At 38.7% G+C, this 13,751-nt stretch overlaps 1 protein-coding gene across 1 annotated transcript; it reads left to right on the forward strand.

Moving 5' to 3' along the window:
• Nucleotides 1–1,212: 1,212 nt before the first annotated feature.
• Nucleotides 1,213–12,762, forward strand: LOC104509967 (alpha-1,3-mannosyl-glycoprotein 4-beta-N-acetylglucosaminyltransferase A-like; the record flags this gene model as incomplete). Its single annotated transcript, XM_010152079.1, has 7 exons — nt 1,213–1,374; nt 4,273–4,413; nt 6,278–6,411; nt 8,407–8,453; nt 10,410–10,523; nt 11,831–11,906; nt 12,622–12,762. Coding segments are annotated over 7 exons (815 nt in total), but the record flags the coding sequence as incomplete, so codon positions are not given.
• Nucleotides 12,763–13,751: the final 989 nt, after the last annotated feature.

Consider the following 13,751-nt stretch of genomic DNA (forward strand, 5'->3'; position numbering starts at 1 on the left):
AGCAAAAAACTACAAGTTGTTTTATGGCATTGAAAACACACCTGCAAAAGAAAAGCATAAACCAAAGTGTGTTCCTACATGGTAGCTGATGAAAGACTCTTCCTTAGGTGTTCCAGTAATCTACCTCGTTTGGGGTTCTAGCTCTGTAGCCTGCTGCCTCGTGAGAGATTTGTATTGGAAATCTATTTTAACCTTTCCCCTGCAGTTGTTAAAATATGGACTCTCCATCTTTGACCTTCCATTTATTTATTTATTTATTTGTTCTCTGAATATTTTTTAGGGAAGCCTTCTTTCAATAAAGTAGAACTTTCTTGTTGCACTAAGCTGAAATAATCCAGTTTTCCCTGCCCTTCAACAACACTAAATTTCTATTCATAGAGGGATAATACAGAATACTCCTAGATATGAATGCCTTTCTTGCAAGACAGGACATTGAGACTGTCAGAAAATCTTAGGAAGCATTCATTTTATGGATGTTTTACTGAAAATATTTTAAATTTTTAATGAGACCAATAATAGAGGCCATATGTTTACTTCTTTTTGCTAACAGCTTTCTTCCTAGAAGTTTTAAACTTCAGGGTCTTCCAATCGTACATCCATTGATTAAATTAAGGACTTGTGTTTACTGCAAATAAAAAACCTGTTTATCCAGAATGAATGACATTATTGAAGTGTTGTCGTATATTAATTTTAGTAAGTCTAACAACCTTTGTTCATGTGGCATGAATAAACCATAGACATCTTTACTAATATACTTCAACTTTTAATATACTTCAAGCACTTTTTAACTCATAGATGAAGGCTGAATACCTTAACATCTGCAATTTAGTGCTAATAGTGTTTTGTACAAAAGACAAGCCATTACATAACTACACTCTTCAGTGCGTCAAGGGTCATTGTTTGTCACCGAGTGAAAAATGTTGTTGGCTTTACCGGCTAGCACATTCCCCAGAACTCACAGCCTTTCACTGACTTTTTCCTTATTATGAATGTCGTACTCTTGTTCTTGCCTTCAATTGCAAGCCTTTACCCAGCTCTGCTCCCTAAACTCTACTTCTTAATACCATTCCAGACTTCTTCATTCCATGAATAAACTTCTATTATTGTTTGTACACCTCTGGTCATATCTTCCACTGGAGTGTCTCCTGTTCTTAACCTTTCTTTTTATTCCATTATGTAATTCACCTGGATGAGAAGACATTCTCATTGCAGGAAATGACTTAGACGTGTACCAAAGCCAGTTTCTGGAGCTTCGGCAAAGACTACTGTATGCTGAAAAGGAAAATAAAAGAAGATCACACGAACTGAGCAATGCCCTAGAGGAAATCAAACGTGTAGTTGCAAAAAGAATGAACTTGACAACAAATCATACAGGTCTGTATGTATAAAAAGTGTACTATGTTAATGGTTTGCAGTTTTGTGTGCTCATGTTTCTTTATCGCTGGTGTGGGGAGAAAAATCAGTGATTTCATTATATTAGCATTAGGTAAAAGTTTCTCCTTTAAAAAAAGGGTGGGAGGTAATCTATAGCCCCTCTTTAAATAAGATCAGTTAGTAACTAAACCAGGAGAGAAAAAAAGGGGACACAGCAGACTGCAGTGGTGTCAGAGAGGCAAAGCTGTACAGATTGCTCATCGAGTTTCGTACAGTGCTCATCCCTCTTGGTGCCAACTACAGAGCAGTGAATAAGCTATTTTTACCAGCTTTTACTATGCCACTACACCCTGATCAATACTAGGGCTGTGTCTACCCTGGAAGGCAGGTATGTATGCCACCTCAGATGGTCCTGGTCCCCCTCCTATACAGGTGAAATGAATCTGGGGGGGACACTTCTTGGCCGTGAGCACTCTGCCATCCTGCCAGCAGACCTCAGGCACCGCTGTGTGCAGTCTCATCCCAGCGGGTGCTTGCTTGAACCCAGGAGCTGAGAAGACCCGTGAGGTCTTGCTGGCTAGATACAGCCTGAGAATGTTCCCTCTAGGATTTATTTTTATCTTGCAAGTAGTTTGGTAATAATTGGAAGGACATGTGAATGCTTATAAGTTATGCCAGTCAAAAGAAAACCTTTGAGGTTTATCTGCTGCTTTTTTTTTTTTTTTTAAGGGGAGACCAACATGCAAATAAGTTTACTCTAGTGATCTGGCATCTTCCCATAGTTTAGTTAAACTTACTTATTTAAAAATGTATTGGATCCTTGCCTTACAGACTGCTGTACCTACCCATCTATCTGCTCACTGTAGCTGCCTACAGTAGAAGGGGCATCTCTCTGCTGGAGGCATTCCACAGCACACCCCAACTTCAAAAAGAGTCTGGATGCTGCTGAAAAATACTTCTTAAAAAGAACTTATTTGCATTCAGTAGAGTGGGCTGGTATGAGATTAAAATAGGGAATTAACCAGGACTGTTAGAGGGAAGAAGGAACAAGGTGCGTTCCTGCTTTGTGCAGTCAGCTTCGTTTCTTGTCCTGTTCTTCCCTGCCTCTGTCTGTTTATTGAATATTAATTCAGTGGGACTGTTGGGATGCATATAAACAAATGCTTCGTGGTGCAGGGTTGTGGCCCTACAGGCTTTAGAATAGAGACCATGTTGTCAGCTACCCATAGCCCCACAGGATTCAAGGCAGAACTTTTGTAAAATCACTGCATAGTTTTAATTTTACTTTTTTGCTTCCCATTCCAGCCAAGTTTTATTGTACAACAATAATGAAATGTATATCACACACAATAAAATTAAAGTCCCTTGCCTGACCCTTGATAGGTGCTATTTACAAATAAAAATGGAAAGTCCTTGAAAAGTAAAGAAGGTGGTTAAAAAAATGTTTCCATGCAGCAAAATTCCAGTTTATTTAATGGCAAAGCAGAGTGGGAGGAGTTGTGGGTCTCTCTTTCATACTCAGATGTCTGGATATATATACACACATGTTTGGTTAGGTTTTTTAAAAAAAAAAAACCAAACTGTTTTCTGCAGAGTAGAGGATCTCTGTCGGGTCCTAGTTTTCAGTGGGAGTATCTGTTGGAAGTTGAAAGACTTCAGACAAAACTGTCCTTCCAATAAGCCTCTGTCTTCGTTGATCTAAGATGAGGGAATAAAGCGGATGATGGTAATTTGTAAGACTTGTTTTAAGTCACTTTGAAAGGTGGTAAATTTGGGGACTTAGCTTAGATGTACTTCTTAGGAAAAAATAACATTTCATGTAAGTCAGTAAACCTGCTGAATATGAAACTATGAATGTTCAAGTTTTCTGCAGCTTGGAAGGATGTTTCTAAGCAGTTTTCTTAAATATTCAAAAGCCCGCTTGCTATTCTTTCTAAATATAGTCTTCATTTTAATCCATTCAAATACTTTTTTTTTTTTTAATTGCATGGTGTATATCATCTATGCCCTCAAAAGTATCTTACATTAAGCATTTTATTTTCAATCTTATAATGGATTTTATAATTATTTTAAGAATTAAGTTGTTCAAGTTTTTATTGAATTTAATTTAAAGATTTTTTTACCACCACTGGAACATTCAAGAATGTTTGTATCAAGGAACAAAAATTATTGAATTAATGGTATCTGGTTTTTATATGTCTGATTTCCAAAAAATAGGATTCTTTTATAATTTATTTCAACATGAATAAATATTCTAATTATTTTCATCATTATTTTAAACGAGTAACGAAAAAATAAATACTCCTGACTTTTCTCTTAACTACTACAGTCTTATGTCAGTCCAGTTGTTTTTGAAGGCCTGGATCTGGTTGTCCTTGTTGCCATGGGACTTTTTATAACCTGGGAACTTCTGTTTGAGCCCTGAAAACCACCATGTGTTACATTTTGGGGAAAGCGTTTATGTTTGTTAAGTAATTAAGAAAGTTATTAATCAGAATCTGTGTTTCTTTCCATCTCAACAGTAGCTTGCCAGCTGTGCAAAAAACCAAATCACTTTTTCCCCTGCTGTTTTTAAAAGAACTGCTTGTTGTGCTTTAAGATGGCTCAATCCTGCAACTGTTTAGGTACAGGGAAATGCAGGTGGAGTTCCCAGGATGTTCAGGCTTGGAGGTCTGCACCACTGTCTGGCAAGGAGGGTCTGCACTGGGCGATTTCTCAGTTTATTACCACAGGGGGGTCGTCTATATGACATACAATCACTTCTGAGGAATAATTCTGATTGAACAACCTTGTGTGTGGTGATCTGCTAGTATTCAATTGAGGAAAACAGTTGAAATAATAGGCTTCACTGCTGGCTTTTTCTTCTATGTGTATATGTGGGTTTGTTCTTTCTTTAAGATGATATGAAGTGGAAAGTGTTAAACCTCACCAGAAAACTCCCTGTGCATCTTACAAACATGTACTACTATCTACCTCACCTTCGAGAATATGAAGATGCCATTTTCCCAAACGTTATTTTTGGGCAACAGAGAACTGGAGGTAGGAAATAAAGCTTAGCTTATATTTTCTATATGTTTGTATTTTATATTTTACATTAAGTTCTAGCAATGAAGCATACTTACAGTTCAGAGGGGGTTTTCTCCCTAACTTTATAATGTTGCCAAACTCAATAAATTTTAATGGGGATGGCAAAAGCACTGTTACCACTCCCATCCCCATTTCAAGTTTTCTTCAAAGTATTGTGATAAACCTTTTCAAATCCCAACAAAAAAATAGTCATACCTGAAAAGCAACATATGTTTTGTTCTTAGTCGTGGATTCACGTGGCAAAGATGCATTAGCTGTCATTCCCCCCCCTCCCCCCCAAATCAGTATAATTTTTTTTCCCCACAAAATTAGTGTTAGTAAGGAAGCCAGGGAGAATTTACAGTTCACACAGTTTGCTAAAATTAGAAGCAAATGGAAAGGTGATGTGGTCATTTGAAGGATATTGATAAATTTTCAGTGTAACTTTTTCATCCCATGAGAAATCGGCTGACACCTGCAGAAAGCATAATGAAGTCCAGTGAACTATAATGCAAATGATTGTTACGTCTTCTAATTGTCGTGTGATAGGTAAAAAGAACATTCAAAAGGAATAAGCAAACAAGGAACTAGTCAACTGTTTTGCTGCTGAGTTCTGCATTTTGTTGAAATTCTGACTTTTCTCTGGGGTGATTTTATATAAAGAAACATTAGCAGCACTTTTGATTTAACTGAAAAAAAATAGCTTGGTATGGGCTGGTGGTTCTATTGGAGCAGTGCTGTGGTTCTTAGTGGAGTCAGATCTATGAACACATAGATCAGTGTGAGTATGCAAAAGGCCACAGGTAGGCAGCAAAATGGGTCACAGAAAACCCTCAGAAAACCAGATACATTCACAAGCAAGCCAAAAAAAAAAAAAAAAAGAAAAGTAATAAGAGAAATCTGCGTTTACTGCATGTTTTCATTTATTGATACATGAAAATCACAATAGCAAGACCACACTTTAACAAGTACAGGTTGACCTTCAGCACATAAAACAAAACAAAACCCCAGTGGTTTAGCCGGTTATGTGCTGGGAAGGAACGTTGGAGCTTTGGCATTTTTGAGCTGATCCCGGCACAAATGAAGTCTGGAGCAAGTCACTGACTGCACCTACTCCTTTCCTTCAAAACCTGCTGCTTCCTTACCAGCCTCACGAGGTTTTGGTGAACAGGAATCTTCTAAAGGACTAGGAATTTTACAGGTTTACTGAGCCGTATTAGGTCACTGACTTGAGTAATGCCCTCACCAATGATAGAAGAGAGGTCCTGCTTTCAACCTAATGATGTAATATAGCACGGGTTGCTGCTAGTGGAGTCTTTGCCAGAGACAATTTCAGTTCCTTCCTTCTTAAGAAGAATAACATCCAAATTCCTTTCTCCTTATTATTGATGATGTCAAAGCCACAGATTTGTGTCACTTCAACTGCTTAGAAAGATTTCTGACGTTTTGATTTTTTGATGCCTTTCTGAGGCCTTTCTCCTGTGACGACTTGCTCAGTGAAAGTGTTGGTTTAACTCTTCGTATGCAGATGACCAGCTCCATACCAAGAGCTAGCACTTACTTTGCAATACCCACTTTTGGAACTCAACAGCAGATACCTGTGTGTTTGCCAGAGGTGGTAATACCTCCAAGTTCTCAGATGTTCACCGTCTACACAGTATAGACCTTAGCTGGGGGTCTCTCTCCTTCCAGGAGTAGAGCAAATGCTGTCACAGTGCTGCAGGAATATTAACTGTCACCAAGTCTCATGGTCACATCAAATCAAAATGAAAATGTAATTTCAGTTTCCCTTTACCCGACTTAAAATTATGTGGCTTGTGGACTTCTTTCTTTGCAGTCTCACTGGTGATGGGTGTGCCTACTGTGAAAAGGGTAAAACAAGATTATCTGATTAATACCCTGCATTCCCTGCTGTACAACCTTTCTGAAGAGCAAAAGAACGACTGCGTAATAATCATCTTTGTAGCAGAGGTAAGTTTTCATGGAAAGGTGCAGTATGCTCATAGAAAGACAATCTGGAGATTTATGTCTTACTGTAATAGTGTAGGAGAGCCTGCAAAAAACTCTTTGCGAGGCCTTTGGGAGGGACTTCTTCAGTGCTAGAGGAGAGAGTGGATAGTGAGGAGGTAGCGCTTCAGTGTTGCTGTGTGGAAATACCCCATCTGTCACTCAGGTGGTCAAAGGGTAAAAAGCCAAATTACGTTTACAAGCACAGTTGTTGCAGTCATGTTTTCAAATATAACCATATGAACTCGTTATCTCTGAAAGTAAATTATTCTACTTCAAGATGAAAGCAAATCCTCCACAGAAAAGCTCTGTAGGACCTGAAAAAAGTGAACTCAGTCTGACGAAAGTTCAGATTATTTATATGCTGCTTTGATATCAGGTATCTTGCAAAGCGCCTTGACATGCTGGAGCCTTGCGTTCTGCCTCTCTGTTGGCATTTCTTGTGAAAAAGAAAACTGTTCAGAGACTTGAACAGTTCCAGGTTTGGGGGAGTAAACAGTGCTCAAGGTAAAAAATAGGGGTAAATTAATTTTTTCTTATTCCAAAATGTCGTTAGCACATTGGAAAAAAGCTGCAAAAGGGAATTAGCCAGTGATAGTTACTTGCAGGTTGAAAGACTTCAATTATTCAGGCTTCATATTTATTCTTCATATTTCTCTGACCTTCCGTAAACAACATTAGATTTCATACCTGTATTCATTAACAGTTCAAGTTTGATTTTTTTAGTTCAGTCATCACTTAGAGCAGCTTGTGCAACTGCAGCACTGTCAAGCGGAACGTAGTTTGCTTTATTAAGTAGGGCATGTCTTCCATTTTTCTGTTTGGGTCACAGTAATAAGTGGATAGGCCCAATTTTACTGGCTGCTGTTGTTCTTCAGCGTAATTTTCAGGAGCTGAACTTATTTTACAGTTGCTATTTCCCAGTGAAGAGCCCTGGCAATGGTGAGCTTTGCCTAGCTGCCATTGAGACAAACCTTCTAATACAGGGCCTCACAGAGTTCTTTGTGTTTTTAAGGGTTAACTTCTGAATAGTACGGTTCCCTGCTGGGGAACTGAGGTGGCATTTAAAACAGCCAGGGGCTTTGGTTGCAGTAATTGTCCATTTCAGTCAACGTAGGATTCAACTGCTGTTGTAAGAACCAGTCTCTCCTCTTTCTCCCATCCCCGAAGTTGCATTCTTGCAGTTTCCGTTTTTCAGCCATGCAGTAAACTAGGACAGGTTGATCATGCTGATATGAGAGGTGATAAGAACATTTAATTATGGGAGAGGGGCAGGTGTATTCACTGATCACGAACCCACACCTACCGTTTTCCCAGAAGGTTTCAGAAGATCAAGGTAAATGTTTACATCATGGGTTAAGCCAGAGTAACTTATTGACTGAAAGGGAGTTTCAAAGTTGTTGGTATTTTTTTCTTATCACAGTTCTTTACTTATCACATTGCATCTTTTTTACGTATTATAAATTTATTATATAGTTAGTAACGATTATTAGTGCATTTTAAAAAAAAACAACCCTGAACTGCTAAGACAGGTATTGGATTTCGAAAGCAATCCATAAAATTTAAGTGTTTAATATAGTTAACAGATGTGTTTTCCCCACTAAAACTGTTATTTTTATGAAACAGCAGCTATGAATTAGTATGTCCTCAAAATTTCCAGACTCAGAGCCATAAGTTTGTTATATTAAGAAGAAACACTAAATAAAAATGTTAAGTACCACTAGCTTTAGACAATTCTGCTTAAGTGACTTAACCACCTCAGGCCTCCTTTTTGATTTTTGGATGATTAACCTGAAACAGCACTTTTTACTGATGGTTATACGACCGTGCTTTTCTGGCATAAGTGAAAGCTGTAGAAAAGAATAAAAATTAGGGGGTTTGCGTGTAAATATTCCCTAGAAAATTTTGCTTAATACAAAAATGGGCGACTTGAAATGAACCCCGCCTTCCTTTCTTTAGGTGAACACAGAATATGTTAACAGTATTGCAGAAAGCGTTAAAAGCAGGTAAGTCCCATAGCGTACGACACTGAACAGCTAGTAAACGCGTTTTGAGCTTTTATGGAAAGAATTTGAGCATTTCAGCAATAAATTACAACTCTGCCGTACCAAAATGGAACTGCTAAGAAAAGAGATAAAGGTGCACTCTTACTATGTGTATTGGGACACAGTGTGAAATTCAGCACAGAGGGATGTGTATGAGTAGACTTTCCTTTTCTTATTTCACAAATGTGCTTTAACTAATGGGGCAAGGCCTTAGCTTCAGCCTCTGACAAATATTTACTTGAACCTCAGTCTTTTCCCCATGAAATTAATGATGCAATTCAGAGCACCTGAGGCTACATATATTAGGTCCCCACAAACTTCACGGCCCTGCAGTGTATTCTGATGTCTGTCATGTTTTCTAGGTGTTTTTGTTTCCTCATTTGCCTCTCTTTCATGAAGGCAATGTACTTTGGACAGCAATCTCATTCTATTTATAATATATCTACTATTATGGGTAACATGAGATGGCTATTCTTTGCTGTGCCAAATTAACATAAGAGTTACCAAATGAAAGCTTGCATCCCACTGCAGTTTTGCTTGTTCTTACAGTTCTTTCCCATGGACATTTATGGCATCATGTGCATGTGAAAAAACTCAGAGCAGCTTACTAAATGAAAACGTTTGGGCAAAAAGCCCACATTCACTGGTAGATGTATTTTTTCTTACAAAAGGCGCTTTCTAAGAAAGGGTGCAGAATAGCTAACAGTCACAAAACGGGTAAGGCTGAGCGCAGCTGACTGAAAGAATCAAGAGCTGAAATCTGCATTGCGCTGCAGTACTGGTGTTCCTGGTTTCTTTGGTGCAGACACACAGAGTGGAAGGGGTTGGAAGGGACCTCTAGAGATCATCTAGTCCAACCCCCCTGCCAGAGCAGGGTCACCCAGAGCAGATCACACAGGAACAAGTCCAGGCGGCTTTTGAAAGTCTCCAGAGAAGGAGACTCCACCACCTCCCTGGGCAGCCTGTTCCAGTGCACAAGCTCATTCATGAATCAGTTTATCTGACAGAACCCCACTTGTGCCAGTCTTTGAAGTGAAACAGCCTTTCCCCTCTCTCCTCCTTTAAAATGACTACAAGAGAGCTCTCAGTCTTTATATCTACATTTTTTAGAATATTAACCAACAAAGTTGAACAAGATGCCCAGGGAGGTTGCCCTTTTCCTTCACTTCTGAAGTTTTGCTGCATGCCCTGCTCTACTCAAGAGTTTCCCAGGCTGTATTTAGGGTGCATGTTTCCCCCAGAAGGCTCCCCAGGCTGAGCCTGCTAGACAGCAATAGCTTCCTGCTTCCAGAGCATGTAGGCCAGCTGGGAGTACTGGAGGTAGGACAAGGTGAAGAGCCAGTCCTCCTCAGTAGCACTGAGCACTGCAAGGGACAATACATGTAGCAACTTAAGCACTTAGATAATTCTTATGATTTTGTTGTGGGTTTTGAAAATATCTACTGCAGAGTAGGTGCTTTGTCAGTGTTACACAGTAAGACTGAGATTCTCTTTCATAAGCATGCTGGTACTGTGATATGCTTAATTTTTAATGTTAGCATTTTTTCATTAATCAGAGGAACTGGGGAACTCAGTTCTGAAAACTCCTTATTTCAGTGACTTATTAAAAACTGAAGACTTTTTTGTTGTTGTTTTAACATATTCTGGAGGAAGGGGAAGATTTCACTTCCAGGTTTGGTTCCCGAAGTTGATTACACATTTTTTCAATTACTTTTTAAATGGAAAATTTAATCCTTGGAGCAGAGACTAGACCTAGACTCCCCATACCAAACTGCCACTCCAGGACAGTACCATTTTGAGAGTGAAAAACTCAAAAAGAGTTGTGAGTTCCACTTGTGGAGGAGCAGACCTAACTCTGGGGAGCTGCTGTCTGTGTGTCGTGTGAGGAGTGGGGTCTCACTAATCTTCTCTTCACAGCTTTCCCAGAGAAATCCAGTCTGGAGTCTTAGAGGTTATTTCTCCTCCTGCTTCTTATTATCCAGATCTTTCCAACCTGAAGAAAACTTTTGGGGATTCGGAGGACAGAGTAAGGTAAGATAGCTGTATAAAACCTAAGAACTTTTGCTAAGAATATTAAATGGAAAATGCTGTCAGGAAATGTCAGCCCTGTTTGAGCTGACAGGGTTTTTTTATTTCAGAGCTAACAGACCTCAAGTGTACTTTCTAAAGAAATTATTATACAAGGGGATCTTGAGAAAAATCTATGCTGCACATCAGATTCAGGGTGAGAGCCAAGGCTTCTCCTTTGGGCCTCGACTCTAGGCATCCCACAGGTTTTAAACCAGATGGATAGTGCCAAGAGGCAATAGGCTAGATGATCTGGCCATGAAGGAGAAAATAGGAAAATGTTTTATGTGACAGATAAGGGAGAGGCTCTGTGAACACAGAGAGGAAACCCCATGTGCCCCTTAGCTAACTAGAAACAGCTACTGCAGGTTTCATTAATGACCTGACTTCTGGTGATCATGGGCTTTTTAAACTACTGTTACTTATATATATTCAAACTCATGATTTCATTTGCTCATGTGCCCCAAATTCACTGAGACAGAGATTATAACCCAACAGAACTGGTTTATTGGAGAAAAGTAATTTTCTTTTGATCAACAATAATTTATCAGAAGCTATGCCAACAATGTAGCAAGAGCGCTGCAGTACCGAGAGTTTAGGTCGAAGGAAATCAGCAAGTGTGTGGATGCATGTATATTGGGTTTATAGATAAACCTTATGTATTGCAGGGCATAAACATGCTTACCTAAGTTTCAGATATGATTAGATTTGAATCAGATATACTTTTATGCTAATTAAATACTGATAAGTTACTCTCTACTCTTTTAGCACTGATTATCAAACATCAGTTTCATCCTCTGGTAAAATGAGAGACTGCACTGTGTAAAAAAAAAAAAAAAATTAAAAAAAAATCTGTGTTTACATTTAAACTTGAAAATTAAGTTTATTAACTGTTTTTTGTGACATTCATCAGTAAAAGCACTTAATTTTAGGTCTTTATATAATCATTGTGTGTTCTTCTCTACTGCTCATAATATAATCAGTAGAATCATTAAGCCATTTGACATGAACATACTTGTTAGACATTTTGTTTCAGGCTGCGTTGGTACAGATCAAAATTGTTTCCTTAGTTAATATTAACCTTTATAGGAAAGTCTAATAATTTAGACTTAATGTTTACACTGATTATAGAGGAACTTTTATTCACTTAAGAGTGAGTTAGAATACTCAACCTTACAATTTTACTGTAGAGCATTAGAAATGCCTTTATTCTAGAAATAACTTTTGCAACCCCCTCGAAAAGCTTATCAGAATCCGCTGCTTATGTTTAGGTGGAGAACTAAACAGAACTTGGATTACAGCTTTTTAATGCTGTATGCCCAACCTAAAGGAACGTTTTATTTACAGGTATGTTCACATTATCATTAAGTAGCTGCCATACATCTGTACCGATTATTAGCTTTGGCAATTTTAATTTGTTTCAAAGGCATCAACAAAACCAGCAATCTGTTGTCACTTTCTGTGTATTTTTCTTGCGATCTTTACAAGCATCCACGTATTTCTGTGTTTATATACATCTTGCAGCCAGCTACTATTTGATCAAATCCATCTGTACCTTCCTGTCATTTGTGAGGTTGAATAACAAGGTAACTGAAGCACGAAACCCTTATTTGGTTAGGTTAAGAAAGTCAGAGTTTAATATGTTTTCACTTGGTGCAGCAAGACAGGTTGGTGGTGGTGGGTCCAGGTTATAGCCCAGAACACAATGAGCTAAAAAACCTTTACAGACAAGGGAACGTACCAGTGCAGTGATACCAGAGACAAGGTTAAACTGCAAGTTGGTACAGTTCCTAAATTCTCCAGAAGACTGAGAGTGTTAGGCTTTAAGAAGATCCCCATGCATTCAGGCTTAGGTTTAGCCATCATTCTAGATTTGTGCTAATTTGCATTCCATAAGGATGATAATCACCACCAGAGATTCCAAAATTTATCGTGACTTTTTAATAACGGGACAGATCTGTAAAATTTCATATAGCTCGTGAATGTCACTGGATTTAAAAAAGGCTGAGAACAGCATTTTGCTTAGTTCATTGTTTTCCTGGGTCTTCTCCTACTTGAATAGGCCTCGGACTCTGTATCACATAAGTACATCACAGGATTCCCAGAAGCAGAAGGCTGCAGTAGCCCGCACCTTGTACCATTCTTGTCAGCGTTCGAGCTGAGCTACTCAAGAGCCTGCACTCCGTTCTTAAATTCGGCGTAGGCACTCGGATGGCAGGCAGAATAAGACAAATGTCCGTTGAACAGTTTAGGTTTGCTGGAAAATGAAGTATTTTCCCATGACTTCTGTATATTTTCGAGAACGCTACCCAAGTTTACTAAGTGGGCTGAAGCATTAAGGTGTGGGAAGCATGGTGAAGGAGAATGTTAAGCATGCTGCCAGACGTCTCTTTCTGTTAGAAAGTTCTCCAGGCATTTGTGTTTGCGTGGAAACAGCTTGCTTATGTGTTTGGGTTTTGAAAGAAATTGAGTATATGTGTTTTCTGATCTGGGACATTATATAAGGACTGAAAAGTGTTACTTGGAGCAAAGCCTGGACTGCGGTGGTCTGGTGGTAGTTACAGCTGCCCTCAGAATTTTCTTAGAAAGAAACTGTGCTTTCGTCGCAGCGTTACCTAGTGTATGCACTTCTTCATCTGTGTGTCCTGTGTCTCTGCAGCTGCTTCTGTGGCACAGGTGCTGGGCTGCCCAGAAAATACTCCATAGAGTACAGGTGAAAAGAAGGAACACGTGTTGCTGTAAAGTTAGTTACCATCTCCCTCCATTTGGAAGCCTTGTATTAATGGAAAATCCCTTTCCTCAGCCTGGTACAAAGGTTTCCTTCAGTAATCTTAGGGAAAACTTGAACTATCTTAGGTTTTATTTACTGTTTTGTGAGGAATAGTATCATTTGGGTGACTGATAGTAACTTCTGAATTTTGAAAGAAGATGAGCATATATAATTACTCTTGATGTCTACATGTTAACATAAGCCAGGCAAGACCTTATCTGAATAAACACATAAACACTCGTTCTAGGGTACTGCTGAATCAGGGTTTAAGCAAGTAGTTTTGTGCGTTCCATTAAAGCAAAGATAATAGTTGAAAAAAGATAAATACAATCTGTCATCTCATCTCTTCAACTTGAAGAATCTCTTCTACTTTGCCTGTCTTTTTGGTTTTGTTAGGTTTTTGGTTTGTTTTTTTTTTCTTC

This window comes from Eurypyga helias, unplaced genomic scaffold (genome assembly GCF_000690775.1).
Source record: "Eurypyga helias isolate BGI_N326 unplaced genomic scaffold, ASM69077v1 scaffold45715, whole genome shotgun sequence".
NCBI lineage: Eukaryota > Metazoa > Chordata > Aves > Eurypygiformes > Eurypygidae > Eurypyga > Eurypyga helias.